Here is a 21,177-nt window from a genome sequence, read left to right as displayed (position 1 = left end):
TTTTTGAAGGTAATGAAAAGCCTCATTCTCATTATTTATAGGATTTCATTCCTAATTCTCATGCCTTTGTAAATTAAATTCAACCAAAAAGGTTTTTAATGATGTGTTTCTATTAAAACTTCAAATTATCAAAGGAATGTTTATCCTGATCCTAACAAGCGGAAAAAGTGTGAATTTGTTTCAAAAAGATTCGTATGCATATTGCTAAGCAAGTGCGGCTTCGAGACTATCGTGAAAATTTTACTCCTTTAATTCCTTTTATGTTTCATAACTAGAAACATAGAGCTTGAGATGACGATTTGTCGCCAATTATGCGCATAAAAAAATCAGCCCATTTCAGAAATGTTTAAACACGTCCCGAACCTAATATTGTCTGAGTAACCAGCGGAATAATTTTCTCTTTGCTCTTTTGTCGTAGTTGGATTAGCATAATCAAACTGACTTTTATTAATATTAATCCTTAAGCCCTATTCGTACTAGCCGTGGGGTGGTTCAGAACTTGGGAGAGAGAAAGGCTTTTTCTGTACCACCCTTTAACTCTTGAACTAGTCGGTCTTGAACTCTTGAATTTGGCACATCAAATCCTTGTTACATAAGATAAATTTTCAATGATGTCACTCATCATTCTCAATTTAAAAAAAAATTCCTTTGTTCTTTCATAATAAAAGCAACTCCCGTAGTACGAATAGGGTTAAAGGGACATTAAAGTAGTAAAATGTAAACATTGCGCGAACCACGTGTCATTAAAGAGAACAATTAAAATCACGTGTCCAAAACAAACCTGTAAAACAATTGAACAATTAAAGTTAGCCATATTTGGTTTGATTTTTTATTTTGACATGTGACATTTGTTTTGACTTTGTATCCGCTGCATACAGTTTGTTTACAAATTTCGCAAGTACTGTTATGTCCCTTTAAGTAGTTAAGTCAATTTAAATAAGTCAATTTGAATTGGCAAATCACCGCCCTTAAAAATGCATTATTTGACACCGCAAGCAGGCATTCGGCTTTCTTATTTAAAGTTAACCTGTGAAGACTACAATCATGGTCGTAATATTTGAGAAAAAGGGAAATTTACCGGGAAGTTTTGAAACCACAATCGATTTTTAAGTGCTCTAAAGTAGGTTGGAAGGGTAGAGTTTTAATTCTGAGTTTTAATGCTAGACTTAAGAATTACGAGCTTAGGATCTGAGGATCCAAAAGTTCAAAAATGGTCCAATAAGGCTCATAATATAGCCTGGAAGTCTATAAACTGGAGCCAAATTGAAATATGCGATTAAATTTAAGAAATTGCCTAAACTTGGCTTTCTCACACGAACTCCAAATTTCAAAAAACGAGGAAATAAGCTTAATTCTCAATAGCTTTCGACCATGATTGTAGCTGTAAAAATTTACGCACATGTTCCAGACTACTATTCAAAGATTATAAGTCGAGGGTGCAAATATCCTTGTATAAGTTAAAGCAGGTCATATAATTACATATATACACGCCCCTGCCTCACAGCTCTGGTGAAACTTTTTTCTCAGTGGGGATAAAAATTCCTATTGAAATCGCAATGGGGATAGAATTTATGTTTTTCTCCAAGGCTAAAAAATGCAGTTGGGATGGTTTTGGTGCAATTTTTAAACATTGAATTTCGAGCGGGGATGAAACAAAAATATGTTCAGCCTGCCTTATGCACAAAGTGCCACCCTGACTATCAGTCGTTGTCTCCGTTGTCTCCACTTTAGCGTTGGGGGGCGGCGGCCGCCAAATTCGCGCCTTCGGAATATCAGATAATTCGAGAATTTTATAAGCGCGACGCGAAGCGTCGCGCGAAATGAAATTTAGATTTTACATCAGAAAATCTAAGAGAATTTATGGTGCGAACATGGTTCCGAAAAGGCCTAACTAACCGACCAGCACAATGGATAAAGATTACGTTAGGTTTTAATCTAGAGTTTTATAATAAAGAATAATGCCGAAAATTGTCCTGAGTGATCGAAACAAGTTTTAACTAAATCTAAATCGCTATAAAATGATTCACAAAAGAAATCTGAGACAATAAATATGTTTTTGACCCGTACAGGGTTAATCGTTTTATTTCTTTAATAAAAATTAATTGAAACCGCGTCCTCTTCCGCGACCGTTCCATCCTGAAAAATATGATAGAATCAGATGATAAGAATTTATGTCAACAGGGAGGGAGGGCGAGGCACCATAAATTCTCTTAGATTTTCTGATGTAAAATCTAAATTTCATTTCGCGCGACGCTTCGCGTCGCGCTTATAAAATTCTCGAATTTTACATCAAAAAATCTTGCAAGATTTTATGGTGCGACCATGGGATCCGAAAAGTGGCCAAAAGGCCGCGTTCGGCCAGTGCCCTTCCTTGTTCAAAGCTCATTTTAACATCTCCTTCTGAGCCTGTTCAAGATTGCTAAGAATAGGTTTATGATAAAAAGTTTGCCATGTTGAAGCACTGCTCCAATTCCCACAATTCATTATTTCCGACACTGAGGCTCCCAATACCTTGAGTTTAGAGGAGGCTGCAGATCTAGTAGAATGTGCTGTAAATTTTGAGATGTCTACCCCAACGTTACCTAAGACTGTTTTTAACCATCTCCCAATAGTGCTAGAGGTGACACCCTTATGTGGATTGACAAAACTGAGAAAAAATCTTGTTTCTCCATTCTCTTCTCTCCACGCTTTAGTTCTGTCTATGTAACTTTTGATGGTGGAGACTGGGCATAGTCTAACCCCTGACGCAATAAAGCACACCGGTTTTGGACTCTTCCCTTTTTTCCTAAAACCTTTTGGTTTCTGACTAACTTTAAAAACTATTTTATTTTCTCCAACTGCCATGTATCTTGTGTCAAAAATGTGAAGGTCTGGAAGGTCTCTTAATGGCAGTTAAGGCCATCAGCATAACTGTTTTTAAAGTCAAATCCTTATTAGTCAACTCTTGGTCCTTTCCTAAGTCTCTCAAACAGTTCAAGACGTCCTCAACCTCCCAGATTACATTATACTTTGGGGTCGGGGGTCTTAGATTGTCTATCCCAGGCAACAATAGACAAACTTCTTTAGTCTGTCCTACCCTGATCCCGTTCACAGGATGATGATAGGCAGATATGGCTGATCGATACACATTAATAGTTCTGTATTCATATCCTTCATGGTAAAGTTCTGTGAGAAACTCAACTACCACGTTTACAGGTGCTTCAAAGGGATCCACCTGTTTCCCGCCACACCACAGAACCCACTTTCTCCAAGGCGTTTTGTAAGCACAAGTTGTGCTTTCGCGTCTTGCCTGGACCATGATTGAGGAAGCTGATTCTGAAAAGCCTTGCTTCTGTAACTGTTCCCGGATACTAGAAACGCCGCAAGTTGTAGGGTGTGGTTTAAGACTAACGGGTGTGGTTTTTGCATGTGATTCAGAAGTATGTTTCTTTTCTGAGGTAACAGGACAGGTTCTGCTATCAACATTGATAGCAACACTGGAAACCAAGGTTGTCCTGGCCAAAGCGGAGCTATTACTAGCGCTTTTGGAGTTGATTGTTTCTTGATGATCTTTAAAACCCTGCCCATTAGGCAAAAGGGTGGAAACAGGTAAGGGTATTTTCCCCAGTTCTGGTAAAGAGAATTTGTTGCTAACGACTCTGGGTCTGGATTTAGGGACATGTAAAGAGGTAGTTTTCTCATTATCCTTGATGCAAAGCAATCTATTTCCGGTAATCCCCATAAATTTGTTAGTTTCCAAAATATTTGGTTTGATAGCTCCCACTCGCTGGAGTTTGCTTTTTGTCTTGACCTCCAATCCGCTATTTTGTTTTCTTTTGATGGGATCCAGGACGCAGTAATCATGGTCCCATTCTCGTTGAGAAATTCCCAATAGTAAAGGCCACTATGTCGCGAAAAAGCTTCCCGTGTGCAGCAGCTTGTGCAAAGGGATTTTATGATTGAATATTGTTCCTTGAATGTAGAAGATCAAAATTTGAGAGGTGGGGCCGGGTGTGACCACCCGTTGCCATGGAAACTGACGTCATTGGTTACTATGGCAACCAAAATAAAAAGTCATCAAAATTGAAAAATGTTTGTTCCATTCCAAAGAGCATGAAAAACTGATAAAGAAAAAGGTCACAACCTATATCTGAAAATGAATATATCAGGAGATATTAAGGAAATAAGCCAAAATGACGTCATGAAACGATGACGTCATCGAAAAATAAAAATTTGTCAAAATTCGAAAATTTTTGTTTTTTTGGAAAGAAGACCTTCCAGTGAACATAAAATCATATCACGAAAAAGTCTGAAAATCCTTTTTAAGAAGTCTATTAGCCAAAATTGACATTTTAAAATTTTGCCTGTAAATGTGCTGGCTGTGCGTACCCCAAGCTCCAACCTTCGACAGGCAAAATTTTAAAATCTCAATTTTGGCTAATAGACTTCTGAAAAAGGATTTTCAGACTTTTTCGTAATAATATTTTATGTTCACTGGAGGGTCTTCTTTCCAAAAAACCAAAAATTTTCGAATTTTGACAAATTTTTATTTTCCGATGACGTCATCGTTTTATGACGTCATTTTGCCTTATTTCCTCAATATCTCCTGATATATTCATTTTCAGATATAGGTTGTGACCTTTTTCTTTATCAGTTTTTCATGCTCTTTCGAATTGAACAAAAAATTTTCAATTTTGACGACTTTTAATTTTGGTTGCCATAGTAACCTATGACGTCAGTTTCCATGGCAACGGGTGGTCACACCCGGCCCCACCTCTCAAATTTTGATCTTCTACATTCAAGGAACAATATTCAATCATAAAAACCCTCCGCACAAGCTTCTGCACACGGGAAGACATAGTGGCCCCTACTACAAATCCTTTTGGCTATAGTTGTTATTTTTTTCGATTTGGTCCCCCCTTTGTGTATTAGGTAGTGTAATGCTGTCATGTTGTCCATGAATATATGTACTAACCTGGGCTTCCTGTCCTTCAAAAAAGTTTTCAGAGCTAACTCTGCTGCTATGAGTTCTAACTCGTTTATGTGGTGGTTCTCCTTCTCCTCTTTCGTCCACACTCCCCCTGTTGATCTCCCCCCCTCTAGGGAAGCTCCCCAACCTTCTTCCGACGAGGCATCGGTGTGGATCACTAAGTCTGGATTCCCCAGTTTCATTGGAGCTCCCTGGCTCAATGTTATGTTGTTCACCCACCATTGTAGTTCCTTTAGGGATTCTTCCGAGAGTTTTATTTCTCGACTATTTTTCCTTTTCGAAATGAACAGAAAAATAGAAAACAATAAAGTTACTTTTTCATTGGTATTTGCTTGCATTAACACTCGTGGTAAAAAAAATGTTTAACAAAATTAGTAGTAAATTACAAGTTGGATAAGCTCAAATAAAATACAATTGAATTTTTGTGACGAAGCGTGTAGCGTAAAACCCCCAGTGGCTGTTTATTCTGGAGGAAACATTATCTCCGAACCAATGGCATCCGTCACCCCGACCTTCGGAGGTTAAAGGTCTTCTCCCCTTTATGTACAAATATTTTACTAACGAAATTATTCCATCTGCAAGTGTTTGACCGTCAAATGTAAGAGATCATAAATTTAAATTATAATTGTTATAATGGGTTTTTACGAGGTATGAGCTTCATAGCTTCAAAATGTTATCAATCTATTTGTAATTTTCGTTTAAGGAATACCAAATTCATCAACTTAATAAAACACATCCATGATTCCATGTTTGATAATAAGTTGTCGGTGGTGAATGTTGATAAGAGCGTCAATCTCCAATGACCGGCGTTTGTTTTGGTAATCGATCGTCTTTTAGTATATTCTATTGTATTCCTTGGTGGTTGATCGTTGGTCCAGATAAGTGCATGAAATAGAAAACGAAATTGTTTGAATTTGCATGAGTTAACTTCTTTGAGTGAATGCAAGAGCGAGGATTTTCTCAATTTTTTGAACAGAATATAAAGGCTGAATAGCGCATGCATCTCATTATTACATAATGACGTGCATGCATAATTAAATGCATTTCCGTGCAAAACTGTCGAGAACCTGTTTTTCCAGCTTTTTTCAATCGCTGGAAACTTCGTTTCCTCCTCGTATCCCAGTTTCTGATGTTGTCCCTCTATCAGGTCTTGTTGCAATGCTCTCACTTGCATAGGTGCCATTGATATGGCTGGCAGAGTTGCCTGTAGTTTCCCTATTAGGCTCGCTAAACTCCTTAAACTTATAACTTTCTGTTTCAGAGTGTCCTGACAGAGGTTCAATATTTTGTGGACCTTTTCTCCTGGCAACCACACTGTCATTGTGTTGCTGTTTATTATCATGCCAAGAAACTCCATCTCTTGTGATGGCTTCAGTTCTGATTTTTCCCAATTTATCGAAAACCCTAATTTCTGCAGCAGGAATAACACTGAATCCCTTGCTTGTATGGCTTCCTCTTTTGTCGATCCAATGATCAGTAGGTCGTCTAAGTATGCCACTAGTTTTATCATCAGCCTCCTTAGGACTGTCAATGGTACTTTCAGTAATTTTGTAAAGATTCGTGGGCCTGGGCCTACCCCAAAGGCTAGAACATACATTTCGTAAAGTTTTTTCTCCCATCGAAAACGTAAATACTTTTGGCTCTCCGGATGGATTGGGATGTGCCAATATGCATCCTTCAAATCTATTTTTATCATGTAGTCTCCCTGATTCAACAGGTCTGACACATTCTTCATCCCTTCCATTTTGAAGTGGATGTATGGCATGTATGAGTTCACTTTTTTCAAATTGATAATAGGGCGAAACTTGTTTGGCTCCTTTTTGGGCCTTACAAAAATTGTTGACAGAAATTGGTCCTTCACAGATTGTACCTCTTTCAGGGCACCCTTCTGTATCATAGTCTCTATTTCCTTGCTCACTATTTCTTTTTTCTCCTGAGTCATAGGAATTTGTTTTGGTTCCCCCCACTGTCGGGGTTTGCCCACTATTGGGAGTCTCCACCCGCTCACAATCTCTAGAATTGTCTGATCTGAAGTCAATATTTTCCAGTTTACTAGAAAGAGCCTTAGCCTGCCCGCTGATTGCGGAATATTTTGTATTTTTGAATTTTCTGGAAAAAGATTTGATAGCTTTGGGTGGACAAAATTGAGACTCTCTGGTTCCCATTGATTGGCTACCTGTGAGTCCTTGAGTGTTATGTTTGGTTGATGAAACTTTCTTACCTCTGTTCCATCTGTTAAAACCACGACCTCTTGACACCCCTCCACGTGGCATGTGGTTCGTGGAAGGGCCCTGTTGATTGGGCCGAGTATTTGGTGGAAAACGTCTTCTGACTGTTGATGATGACTTTCCCATGAGTTTTTCTGCAGCATCTTGCGCCTTAGCTGTTGCTTTCACATGCTTTTGAAAGCATTCACCGAATAAAAATTTTGACTCCGAGTTCAGGTCCTCAACGTTGTCTTTAATAAGGCTCTTGGCCTGTTTCACGTCATTCAAACCTGCCAGTATTGACAATCTCCTTTCATATGTGACCTTGTTGATCACTTGGCCCAAGATGACAACAGCATCATTCAAATTTCCCAGAACTGTCGCAGGATCAATCTCTTCAACTTCATCACCACCGTTAACCACGTCCTGCATTTTTTGCCATGCTGAAGACAGTGGTCCTAACACTTGAAATAGTCTCTCGTGTATTTTCTGGTTTTCGTTGTCTTGTGACACAATTTTATGAAGACCCTTCTTGTCCAGTAGTGCCTTCATGAAAGGATCCAATTTTGTGGCAGTTTTAATGTTCTTTGGTGGTTGAATGGTAGTGAATACCTCCAGTTCCTTTTCTTGGAGATAGGTCTGGTTCCTGTTCTGTAAAAATTCAGCCAATTCCTCAGACAGTTCCCAGGATGTTGATTCCGATTTTATGTCTGGAAGCATGAATCTCTTTGCTGGAGGTTGAACTTCTTCAGGTATAGGGCTTCCAGGTCTTCCTCCTACAGCTTGTTCGTTGTCGGCCATTATTAAATTCACTGATTAGTCAGATTAAAAAAGATTAATAAGTTGGTTATATTTCAAAAATTTTGTTTCGTGCTGGTCGACTGTGTCCTTCTTCGGTAGAATTTACAAGGAAGGGCACTGGCCGAACGCGGCCTTTTGGCCACTTTTCGGATCCCATGGTCGCACCATAAAATCTTGCAAGATTTTTTGATGTAAAATCGGATCAGGTTGACATTACAGGGCCCATGGGCACCAAGCCTATCAGTGAGAGTGACTGATACGCTTGGCGCCCAGAGGTAAATTTACTGACCGAAAGTAGACCCCGCCTAATTCTCCACCCAGTTTCACTGATACGCTTCGCACCCAAAACGCGTTAGAACCTAGACCCTTCACTGATACGCTTCGCACCCAAAACAACTTAGAACCACACCCTTCCACTAATACGCTTCGCACCCAAAATGCGTTAGAACCTAGACCCTTCACTGATACGCTTCGCACCCAAAACACCATAGAACCACACCCTTCCACTGATACGCTTCGCACCCAAAACGCGTTAGAACCTATACCCTTCACTGATACGCTTCGCACCCAAAACACCATAGAACCACACCCTTCCACTGATACGCTTCGCACCCAAAACGCGTTAGAACCTAGACCCTTCACTGATACGCTTCGCACCCAAAACACCATAGAACCACACCCTTCCACTGATACGCTTCGCACCCAAAACGCGTTAAAACCTAGACCCTTCACTGATACGCTTCGCACCCAAAACACCATAGAACCACACCCTTCCACTGATACGCTTCGCACCCAAAACGCGTTAAAACCTAGACCCTTCACTGATACGCTTCGCACCCAAAACACCATAGAACCACACCCTTCCACTGATACGCTTCGCACCCAAAACGCGTTAAAACCTAGACCCTTCACTGATACGCTTCGCACCCAAAACACCATAGAACCACACCCTTCCACTGATACGCTTCGCACCCAAAACGCGTTAGAACCTAGACCCTTCACTGATACGCTTCGCACCCAAAACACCATAGAACTACACCCTTCCACTGATATGCTTCGCACCCAAAACGCGTTAGAGCCTAGACCCTTCACTGATATGCTTCGCACCCAAAATACCATAGAACCACACCCTTCCACTGATATGCTTTTCACCCAAAACCCGTTAGAACCTAGACCCTTCACTGAGACGCTTCGCACCCAAAACACCATAGAACCACACCCTTCCACTGATATGCTTCGCACCACCCTTCACTGATACGCTTTGCACCCACAACGCCTTAAAATCACACCCTTCCACTGATACGCTTCGCACCCAAACCTCGAGATATTAACCCTTGAAAATCGTGTTTTTCAGCCAGAAACAGCTATTTTGTCCAGTTTTTGCGCTTTTTGAAGCTCAATATCTCGATTTAGGTACTGAAATCACCTATACTTGCAAAATATCTCTAATCCTAATTTTTTGAGAGCTTTCCTAAAATATACAACAGGTCTCCGTTTTCTCGAGCTAAAATTTTCATTAATTTTTAACCCTATGATTTTTGCCTGAGACCGTCATATTTGTCCGAAAATCACACCAAAGTGTCCGAAAAAAAATTGGAAACATAGTAATTTCGATTCCCCTACCCCTTAGCTTTCCAAAAATGTATAACAAGTGCTTCTAACAAAACAGTCATGCGATTTTACAAAATGCCCTCTACTACTAACCAGTCTCGTGGTCCTTTGCTGAACACTCTCGATGGCATCGATGTGTTTGATGAGTCATGGAGACCAAACGGTTTGAGCATACTCAAGACGAGGTCGGACGAACGCTATAAAAAGAGTGCGGAGCATTTCTGGTGAAAGAAAGTCAAAACTTCTGCTGATCAGACCAACGATTGAGTTAGCTTTCTTGATTTTACCAAAGATGTGTTCTTCAAAATTCAGTTCCCCGACGATAATCACTCTGAGATCTTTTTCTTGATCCACGTGCTCCAGGATTAACCCGTCTATGTTGTATGGATGGGCATGTTTGATGTTCCAAAATTTTCCCAGTGTTAGCACGTGGCATTTATCTGGGTGAAATCTGAGTGGCTAGTCCTTTGACCATCTTTCCATTGCGTCGGTATCATGTTGCAAGCGAATGGCATCTTCAGCACTATTTATCTCCTCAACAAGCTTAGTGTCGTCTGCAAAGAGGTACATATCAGAGCTTGTAACCTCAGGTAGATCGTTGATATATAACACAAAAATTAATGGACCAAGAACACTTCCCTGTGGGACACCGCCGAGTAATTTACCTTCCTTGGATAGTTTACCATTTACCTCGACATACTGATATCGATCCGACAGAAAGGATTTGATCCAGTCTAACGTGTATCCTTTGATACCGTATGCGTCGAGTTTCTTGAGTAATCTGCGGTGTGGAACTGTATCGAAGGCCTTGGCAAAGTCGAAATAGATAACATCCTAACGTCCTACAAGGACTACAATATTTCAATTTAGAAAGCGACCATAAGCCCCTCATTCCTATTTTGAACACTAAACTTATTTCTGAACTATCACCCAGGATTCAAAGAATGAGAATGTTGAAATTTAATTTTACAGTATCATACGTACTAGGCAAAGACCTTTATAGATGCAGATGCGTTCTCGCGAGCACCATGCTCACAACCATCAGAAAGTGATATTATTTACGAATAAGAAATTAACATTCACGTGAATAACGTTATAACTACCTTACCAGCCTCCAACGAAATGCTTACTAAAATGTCCAAAGAAACTAAACCAGAAAAACTATTAGAAGAAGTTCAATATCACATTCATAATGGCTGGCTAATAAATCACAACCAGTGTTCACCATACTGAGAGCATAGAACTAATTTGACAATATTGAACCTTGAACAATTTGTTGATGTTTAGAGATAGAATAGTTATACCGAAAAAACTGCAACTGGAAACTCTGACTAGAATACACGCTGGACACAACGGGATAGAAAAGTGCGAGCAAAATCGACGATCAAGACAGAGTGTTTTTTGGCCCGGCATGGTTAGGGGCGTTAAATCAATCGTGAAACAATGTAGAACTTGTGCAAGATTACTGTCATCAAAGCCAAAGAGTCCATCATTGCATCAAGGCATACCGGATAGAGCATGGTAACAATTGGGTAGTGATATATTCTATTTTGGAGGAGAGAACTATTTAATTGTTGCGAATTACTATTCATTGTGGCCGAGGTTTACGTCTTATCTTCCGCAACATCTGACTTGGTTAGTAGAATCCATGATAAAGAGTGTCAAAAGAACGAAAAAGTGTATTAGATCCAACCAAGACATTCTAATAGAGTTACTTATCCTTAGAAACTCGCCCTTACAGTGTAGACTATCACCAAAACAACTTCTTATGGGTCGACAGTTGACAGACAACTTACCCAAAATTCATGAGCCCAGACTGAGATGCATCAGAGGAATCTTAACAAAGACTATCCGAGAAAAGTTACCATACAATATGAAATTACAAATTACAAAACTAGAACTTTTTGTTACAGGTAGTAAAGTGGCTATACAAGACGCTAAAATAAAACAATGGTCAGCAAAAGGAACGGTCCTAGATTGAGTGGCCCCGCAAGATCATACACGATAAACGTTAACGGCAAAATATTGAGAAAATAAATCAACTGAGAAAGGTTTACAATCATCAGGCCAACACCTAGTCACCTACATAGAGAAAGGGTCCCCTTGCCCCTAGCTCCCCACCAGGGCCCCTCAAACCCCAATCCCAAGGAAAATGAGCTTTCAGAAGGTTCTGCATCAGACACTATTTAGTATGATTTAACAGACTCTGGCCGTGAGTCAGACGGAACAGTACCTTACAATATGGAGATGAGTGATTTTAAACAGGAAAGCGTAAAAGACAGTGATGAGATGAGATACACAACTAGAAGTAGACGCGAGGTTCTTAAGCAAAAACAGTTTGAAACATGATGTGAACGTTTAAACTATTGATGGTATATTCATTGTATTAAGAGAGATGTTAGGATCTAGTCTATAATATAGATAGTCGGTACCGTAAGGTCGGCTTTGTATCTTATAGTCAGGGCCGGTACTTTAGGATGTTTATCTTAGAATCAAACAACAGCAATAAATAGTTTTATTAAAGCTAGTTTACTCAAAATAGCAAAACCGGGGGTTTTTGATCTTGTGGCGGAAATATCTCGGGATTGGATGGTCCGATTGACTTGAAATTATCAACACAGCTTCCCCTCATAGAAAGGTCTGATCTGAGTGATACAGATTTTTCAAAAAATGTTGTTGATTTTATAATTGAAAAAAAAAAGATTTTTAAAAAGGTTTTTACACTCAGATTTTATTATTTTTAAAAATGTTTTTCACTCAGATCATAGAAGGTCACTAGGGTAACATAACTGCCGAATATCAAAAGCTAATTCTTTCTGGTTGGTGCTGAGATTTTCTGAGGTTTGCTAAGGAATGTCCAAAACCTTATCAGGTGCGATGCCCACCAGTTTCCATCGTTTTTAGAAAGTCATGTACAGCTAAGAAGAAGCGTTTTGACGAGAGGATTCCAAGAAGTGCTGTGCCAAAAACTCAAAATAATCCTAATTCGAGATATCGGCAAAACAATGATATTTAAGTTACAAAATTCGTCCAAAAACAAAATCGTTCACGAACACGTTCAAACAGACGGCTTCAATAACGTCGTTAACGAAAAACGTCGATGATTTCATTTATGTTAATGCGATTCACGCAAAATTTTGACTGGTGATGCAGATAACCATTCTAACATTCAAAGGTGTTTTTCGATAGTGGCGTTATTGAAACCACTATTTTGACGTGTTTTTTCGACGGAAATTTGCCCCAGCAGGGAGCCTAAAGCGACCAAGGATAGCATTCATAGCTTTACGTATAAGGAAGTTGGGCAAACATCTCCTAATTTTGCGCACGTTTTTCAGTATTCTAGTTCCGCTTAAATGGTGTCCCAGTAGCATTCTTATCTTGACGTCATCTCGTTTTATCATCATCAAAAAGAATTTTCCTGAGCTAATTGATCTGATTACCCATTTTGAAAGCTCAGTTTGTCTTTTTCTTATCCCTAATGAATCTAGGAAATTTCCTTTTTTATACAACAAGTAGTTATTAAGCGCTCCGCGTAGGTTAAAAAAATCACCCAACACAAAGTGTTTGAGTAGTTATGCTACCATGGACTTATTATAGAGACTCTGCAATCTCCCTTGAAATATATTGAGATTTTAGTGTATTTTAACGTTTTTCAGAATTTAAAGTTCGGGCGAGAATTGCTATTTTAGCACTTCCACTTTCTTCCATTGAATATTTTGATTTTAGAGGGGTTTGATGGCTTCTAGGCTATATTCCAAGCCTCATTCGAGCAAATTTGAGCTTTTAAATCCTGAGATCCTAAGGTCCTAACTAAGTTTTAAGTCTCATGTTAAAACTCAGAGATATAACTCTACTTTCCAACTGTAGTTTAAGGCGCTTAAAAATCAATTGTGGTGTTCAAAATTACACCGGGAACTCCCCTTTGTCTCAAATATTTCTTGTAGGATTGTGGATAAACATCGAATGAAACGGTGGAGAGCCAAGTATTGTCTTTCTATTGTTTCAGAAAACAATCGATGTACTGGATTTGTCTGCAAAGGATAAATGTCATGGCGGCTCGAAGGACCTTGATTTTGAAAAATAATTAATACTCTTATTTCTTAAATGGTCTCTAACTTTTTCTATTTATACTTTTGCTAGCAAAAAGTTTAAAAATAAATGCTAGAATACCAAGCGGAAACATTTATGAAATCTGGTGTGAGAAAAAAATCATAGGACGAGTAAAATCAAATCAAATGCTTATAAAGACACGAAATTTTAAATTGGGAATAACTTTCCAAGATTTCTCCGAGAAGAGCTGAAATTGACAAACATTAGACGTGAGTCCCATAGCTCCACTGTGGTATGAAAATCTTTTGGTGGCACGTGGTGGCACGGTGGATTTTTTGAGGTTGAAGTTTAAAAAATTCTGGTGTCAATTTCTTATAAATAGCATGTTTTTGCATCTTTCTCGCATTTTAAAACGTCATAACGACGTATAAATAGCAATTAATTAGATGAGTTTGAGTCTCGCAGGAAAGCTTAAAGTCTCATTTGGGAATTAGATAAATGTATTTTGATGAGAAGTGCAGTGAAAATGCTATGAAATATCATTTTAACGGCTGAAGGAGGGTGAACAATAATGTCATTACTGCAAAGAAGGCTTGAACATGAGATACCAGTAAAAATCAGTCAGTTGTTAATCCAGTGCCAATAATAATTCCATGATGCTACTAAACAACCGTGTACATTAGTAAAATAACATATGAAAGCAGTATCCTTAGCATAGGCGTAATTATTGTCTTTGTTTTATCAAAAGATAATGAATATGTCATAAACATGTGCACTCCCTGATGAATTTTGCAGGGTATCTAGCTTCGCCTATGCTTAGATATACGGTTTTTATATAAAACACCAATAAGTTATGGCTCTGGCTGGGCTGTTCTGAATTTTATGAGTTTTTCAGACTTAAATGTCCTTGTCCTATTTATTAAAATGGAAATCTGTAGTTCTCAGCAAATCTGAGGAAATCAGGAAATCTGAGGCTCAGATTGTTCTTAACTTGTTCTTAGGTTTTGGCCAAATTTCAGCCTAGTATTTTTATAGAATTGTTCTTATAAAAAGGCTTTACTTTTGAAACTATAACTGTAAATCACTCCCTTGACACATTTGTTAGCATTTGAAGACTGAATTTTGTCTCAGATCAGATGAGAAGTCCAAAATCACTATAGGGCTAATACCGATGGTCTGGGCACTATTGTGATAGGGTACATCAGAGAAAAGTGAAGGGGTACGGTTCTATTCCGTATTCGTTAAAACACCGAAAAATGAGAACGTCAGGGCTCTTTGTCATTTTCGGTGCAAAAAATTATTTCTCAGAAGGCAGATCTTGGTTCGATATTTTATTTTGAGTGTTAAGCGTACCAGTGGAAGAGTGTGGGTTGAATGTTTTGGGTGCGAGGCGTATCAGTGGAAGGGTGTGATTATAAGGCGTTTTGGGTGCAAAACGTATCACTGAAGGGTCTAGGCTCTAACGCGTTTTGGGTGCGAAGCGTATCAGTGGAAGAGTGGTGCGAAGCGTATCAGTGAAAGGTCTAGGTTCTAACGCATTTTGGTTGCGAAGCGTATCAGTGAAAGGTCTAGGTTTTAACGCGTTTTGGGTGCGAAGCGTATCAGTGGAAGGGTGTGGTTCTATGGTGTTTTGGGTGCGAAGTGTATCAGTGAAGGGTCTAGGCTCTATCGCGTTTTGGGTGCGAAGCATATCAGTGGAAGGGTGTGGTTCTATGGTGTTTTGGGTGCGAAGCGTATAAGTGAAGGGTCTAGGTTCTAACGCGTTTTGGGTGCGAAGCGTATCAGTGGAAGGGTGTGGTTCTATGGTGTTTTGGGTGCGAAGTGTATCAGTGAAGGGTCTAGGTTCTAACGCGTTTGGGTGCGAAGCGTATCAGTGGAAGGGTGTGGTTCTATGGTGTTTTGGGTGCGAAGCGTATCAGTGAAGGGTCTAGGTTCTAACGCGTTTGGGTGCGAAGCGTATCAGTGGAAGGGTGTGGTTCTATGGTGTTTTGGGTGCGAAGCGTATCAGTGAAGGGTCTAGGTTCTAACGCGTTTTGGGTGCGAAGCGTATCAGTGGAAGGGTGTGGTTCTATGGTGTTTTGGGTGCGAAGCGTATCAGTTGAAGGGTGTGGTTCTATGGTGTTTTGGGTGCGAAGTGTATCAGTGAAGGGTCTAGGCTCTATCGCGTTTTGGGTGCGAAGCATATCAGTGGAAGGGTGTGGTTCTATGGTGTTTTGGGTGCGAAGCGTATAAGTGAAGGGTCTAGGTTCTAACGCGTTTTGGGTGCGAAGCGTATCAGTGGAAGGGTGTGGTTCTATGGTGTTTTGGGTGCGAAGTGTATCAGTGAAGGGTCTAGGTTCTAACGCGTTTTGGGTGCGAAGCGTATCAGTGGAAGGGTGTGGTTCTATGGTGTTTTGGGTGCGAAGTGTATCAGTGAAGGGTCTAGGCTCTATCGCGTTTTGGGTGCGAAGCATATCAGTGGAAGGGTGTGGTTCTATGGTGTTTTTGGGTGCGAAGCGTATAAGTGAAGGGTCTAGGTTCTAACGCGTTTGGGTGCGAAGCGTATCAGTGGAAGGGTGTGTTCTATGGTGTTTTGGGTGCGAAGTGTATCAGTGAAGGGTCTAGGTTCTAACGCGTTTTGGGTGCGAAGCGTATCAGTGGAAGGGTGTGGTTCTATGGTGTTTTGGGTGCGAAGCGTATCAGTGAAGGGTCTAGGTTCTAACGCATTTTGGGTGCGAAGCGTATCAGTGGAAGGGTGTGGTTCTATGGTGTTTTGGGTGCGAAGCGTATCAGTTGAAGGGTGTGGTTCTATGGTGTTTTGGGTACGAAGCGTATCAGTGAAGGGTCTAGGTTCTAACACGTTTTGGGTGCGAAGCGTATCAGTGGAAGGGTGTGGTTCTATGGTGTTTTGGGTGCGAAGCGTATCAGTTGAAGGGTGTGGTTCTATGGTGTTTTGGGTACAAAGCGTATCAGTGAAGGGTCTAGGTTCTAACACGTTTTGGGTGCGAGCGTATCAGTGGAAGGGTGTGGTTCTATGGTGTTTTGGGTGCGAAGCGTATCAGTGAAGGGTCTAGGTTCTAACGCGTTTTGGGTGCGAAGCGTATCAGTTGAAGGGTGTGGTTCTATGGTGTTTTGGGTACGAAGCGTATCAGTGAAGGGTCTAGGTTCTAACACGTTTTGGGTGCGAAGCGTATCAGTGGAAGGGTGTGGTTCTATGGTGTTTTGGGTGCGAAGCGTATCAGTTGAAGGGTGTGGTTCTATGGTGTTTTGGGTACGAAGCGTATCAGTGAAGGGTCTAGGTTCTAACACGTTTTGGGTGCGAAGCGTATCAGTGGAAGGGTGTGGTTCTATGGTGTTTTGGGTGCGAAGCGTATCAGTGAAGGGTCTAGGTTCTAACGCGTTTTGGGTGCGAAGCGTATCAGTGAAAGGGTGTGGTTCTATGGTGTTTTGGGTGCGAAGCGTATCAGTGGAAGGGTGGTGCGAAGCATATCAGTGGAAGGGTGTGGTTCTATGGTGTTTTGGGTTCGAAGCGTCTCAGTGAAGGGTCTAGGTTCTAACGGGTTTTGGGTGAAAAGCATATCAGTGGAAGGGTGTGGTTCTATGGTATTTTGGGTGCGAAGCATATCAGTGAAGGGTCTAGGTTTTAACGCGTTTTGGGTGCGAAGCGTATCAGTGGAAGGGTGTGGTTCTATGGTGTTTTGGGTGCGAAGCGTATCAGTGAAGGGTCTAGGTTTTAACGCGTTTTGGGTGCGAAGCGTATCAGTGGAAGGGTGTGGTTTCTATGGTGTTTTGGGTGCGAAGCGTATCAGTGAAGGGTCTAGGTTTTAACGCGTTTTGGGTGCAAAGCGTATCAGTGGAAGGGTGTGGTTCTATGGTGTTTTGGGTGCGAAGCGTATCAGTGAAGGGTATAGGTTCTAACGCGTTTTGGGTGCGAAGCGTATCAGTGGAAGGGTGTGGTTCTATGGTGTTTTGGGTGTGAAGCGTATCAGTGAAGGGTCTAGGTTCTAACGCATTTCGGGTGCGAAGCGTATTAGTGGAAGGGTGTGGTTCTAAGTTGTTTTGGGTGCGAAGCGTATCAGTGAAGGGTCTAGGTTCTAACGCGTTTTGGGTGCGAAGCGTATCAGTGAAACTGGGTGGAGAATTAGGCGGGGTCTACTTTCGGTCAGTAAATTTACCTTTGGGCGCCAAGCGTATCAGTCACTCTCACTGATAGGCTTGGTGCCCATGGGCCCTGTAATGTCAACCTGATCCGTAAAATCAACTCGCGCATTTTGCCGAGGGCGAGTTTTAGCGAGTTTTTTCATAATCTGGTTATGATCTGTCCGCCAATCACCCTACCCGATAAGAAAATGCCGGGTGGTAGTATAAAATGTCGTAAAATTTTAGAATTTTCTTCAAAAATGAATTTTTGTCGATAATTTTATTCCATTTTTCAAATTTGCGAGGCATTTTCCATTTTTCCGACAAAATATGACGTTTTTTCGACGTTGTTTTCCATGGTTTATGATGTGAGTAAAAAGATTTGCTCAGAAAGACCAAAATGGCTGCCGTCAAAAATGGAAGCTGCGCGCACTTTTAAAAACATTTTTGTTGTATTTTTTTAAAGGTAATGTTTCATGAAAATTATTATTATAAATTGTCTGATGTTAGATATCTTTGAAAGTATGTTTTATTGTTTACTTCTGGTTTGGTCAGTTTAAATCGCTGTGAATATATGAACTGGACTGTGAAAAAGAGGCGAGGGGGTGGTTGTATTAAAAAAAATAGGCTCTACATCATCAAACATTTCCCCTTGGTCTTTCTTTTTTCTCAACATAATTTGGAATCCAGAGAAAAAAAGATATAAATCAGTGTCCAAAGTTTATTGCCAGTAGACAGATTTTCTTCTAAGTGTATAAAAAAAGGATTCTAAAAAAACTTGCAGCAAAATTCAGCAAAATATAGAAAAATCTGCAGGAATCCAAACTTGTCAACCTTGTAAAGTTCAAAACCTTGAGGCCTTCAATGCTGAACTGTTATATTCACTAGCAATGTTCATACCCTCAACTGCTCTAACTTGGGACGATTGGCCGAAACATGGCATTGCCATTGGTTATGATATCTGGCCTGTTTTTTCACTTTTATACTCTTTAAATCTCTTTGACAACAAATTTGTTTTGATAGCTCCACCAAGTTTATCAATCATACTTCTTCGTTCCTCTTAGACTTAGAGTAAATACACGATTTCTCTTTCGCACCAAGTAGGCCGTTCATTAACTCAAATCAAATGACTTTGACTTTTGTCTGATAGTCCCAAGCTAGAGCAGTTGCCCTGCAGTTAGTCACACTAGGAAATCTAGCTTTCAGAAAAAACAACATCAGTCATCTACAGGATGTATTTGCAGCCTAGACTAATGTTAATTTTTCTTTCAGAAAAAAGACTATAATTTGTTTACCTTTATTCCTGCAGCTTCCCAACATCCAAGCTCTCAAACATCACAAGCCGAATGAAATTACTTTCGATTTCCCATAGAAATTATGCGATGAAAAATCCGGGGGTCGAAAAATGAAGACTTTTTATTTCCGAACAAGTTATCTTTGCTTATAACGAAATATAACTTTTCAATATATTTGCTGAATATAATGTTTGATTACAAAAATACTTTACACTGTATTTAAAGTTTGAAAAAGTCGATTCTACTATTCTACTTAGCTCTTTGTTTTCATGTCGAACCCCCGTCTCAAAAGAAATCCCAGAATCCCGAAATTTTTGCAGTTGGGCGTTCAAAACAAAGGCGTTTTTATTTTTCCGCCCACTTACGAATTTTTCTTTATAATAGGCATTTAAAATATCAAATTTAAGAATAATAGTATGAAACCTTATTTTCTACCGTATAGTATTTCTTCTAAAACAAAAAAAAACAAAATACACTAGAAAAATAAAGAATTTACGAGTGTTATCAAGCCACCCAAAATCAACTTTCATTCGTCCGCGTCATCGAATTGTTGTATACGTCACGATCTATTGTCAACCATTGTCCAATCCCGTAAGCGATTGAAGTGCCGTCAGTAATAATCTGAGAAGAGAACAATAACATTATGACATCATACAAATAAATAACGCTGGGAAAGTCCGCGAGGACAACATGCGGTCTTAACATTTTTCCCTCACAAGTTTTTGGGGAAAACGAAAGTACTCTATATTTTACGTATGGGGAAGTGTAAGAAAGATTTACAAAATAGAAAAGTTTCGTTTTGGGGTAAAGAATCAGTATTGTGAATTTAAGCGAGTTTCTATTTTGCAATTTTTATACAGAGCCAAATAAAGATTTTTTCTATTGTTCTTGCTCGATTGCCTCTAACGATAAGTTCCGTAGTTATGAGGTTATCGAGACAAAATCTGACGAATTTGCGCGGAAACGAAATTTAACATTAGTCTAGGCTGATTTGAACAACAAGGATGAGAGTTACCTGAATCAAGTTCGCAAGACAATTGATTAAAACTTGAAAGTTTGAAACGAAATAAAACGTGCAGCAGCCAAAATCAACCAACCAAAATTTGTCATTCAATTCATGAGACAGCGCTTTGATTTTAAGACCTGGTTTATATGCTAAAGTAAAAATAATTCCGCATATGTAAATGGGTCATTATTTGAGGTCCGGCAAAATTTCCGGGAAACAGCCTATCCGGTGGTGCGCAGATCTAGGTGGGTTCCGCCTCCCCCGTAGATATTTTTCTTGGGAAGTTGATCTTCAAATTAGTTTTCAAGGTTGGCTTGGCTCAAATTTTTTCATCTATGGCTCAAATTTTAGGCAATTTCTCAAAGTTTTTGAAAATGTTAATTTCATTAAAAAGCGCCGGGTTATTTTTTCATGAATCCCTTTAGAAGTTTTCCACCGCATTTTTTTGCTTGAGAGTCAAGTAAACTTTATGGCACTTTCTCAGCATTAATCTTTGATACGCATTTTGGCGGGACGCTAGTGTGACTAACTGCCCTGCCATGATGAAAAATACAACTTTTTAAAAGTTAGTTTTTATACAAAATCACTCAAAATTTATAGGTAAATTGGTTATTTTATGGTAGGGCTAAATAAACTGTAAGACTTTAAATGATAGCCGGGAGACCTAGACATTTTTCTTGAAATACCATCATTTTGTATACAACTCACACTCAGCCAATTCAATTGACTTCAAAATTTGCCATGCTCACCAACTTTGCCAAATCCACAATTTCAATGTCAAAAGATCATACAGGATCATAGCTTCATGGCAAATTTGTACATCGCTACGCCGCATTTTGATTTCCATTTTGTGATGTTTCATCAGCAGTTTTCTGTCGGCGTTTGTAGAACGCGAAGTGGTCATACGCTCAGGCAATTTTTTTAGCCAATCAAATTGCCAATTGGCATTGTTTTGATTAAGCATTGGAAGGTCTTCTACTTTTTTAATCTTTACCAAAAGTGGCAAAATTGGAGCAAAAAGAACACAGATCTCGCGTGGGAACAGTGTTTTGTATGGAGGTAAGTTTCAAAAATGCCAAGAATGCCAGATTCACCACATCTTTTTTATTTGGCATTTAT

At 39.7% G+C, this 21,177-nt stretch overlaps 1 protein-coding gene across 1 annotated transcript; it reads right to left on the bottom strand.

The window, feature by feature from the left end:
- Nucleotides 1-2,022: 2,022 nt before the first annotated feature.
- On the bottom strand, nt 2,023-7,977 carry LOC136816296 (uncharacterized). Its single transcript, XM_067072624.1, has 2 exons — nt 7,191-7,977; nt 2,023-2,136 (listed from the first exon to the last, which is right to left on the bottom strand). Exons 1-2 carry the CDS (start codon nt 7,975-7,977, stop codon nt 2,099-2,101), a joined length of 825 nt encoding a protein of 274 aa, XP_066928725.1. The 3' UTR covers nt 2,023-2,098.
- Between the last annotated feature and the right edge of the window lie 13,200 nt (nt 7,978-21,177).

The sequence above is a fragment of the Clytia hemisphaerica genome, unplaced genomic scaffold, assembly GCF_902728285.1.
Source record: "Clytia hemisphaerica strain Z4C2 unplaced genomic scaffold, Clytia hemisphaerica genome assembly, whole genome shotgun sequence".
NCBI lineage: Eukaryota > Metazoa > Cnidaria > Hydrozoa > Leptothecata > Clytiidae > Clytia > Clytia hemisphaerica.
The sequence above is the reverse complement of the archived record's forward strand: the minus strand, read 5'-3'. Positions and strand labels throughout refer to the sequence as shown.

Bases quoted from the DNA above. Each gene is read 5' to 3' on its own strand.
- LOC136816296 (XM_067072624.1), bottom strand. From the start codon at position 7,977: ATGGCCGACAACGAACAAGCTGTAGGAGGAAGACCTGGAAGCCCTATA. The intron at 2,137-7,190 runs GTAAGAAAGTTT...CATATTTTTCAG, and splicing joins TTTTAACAGATGGAACAGAG to GATGGAACGGTCGCGGAAGA.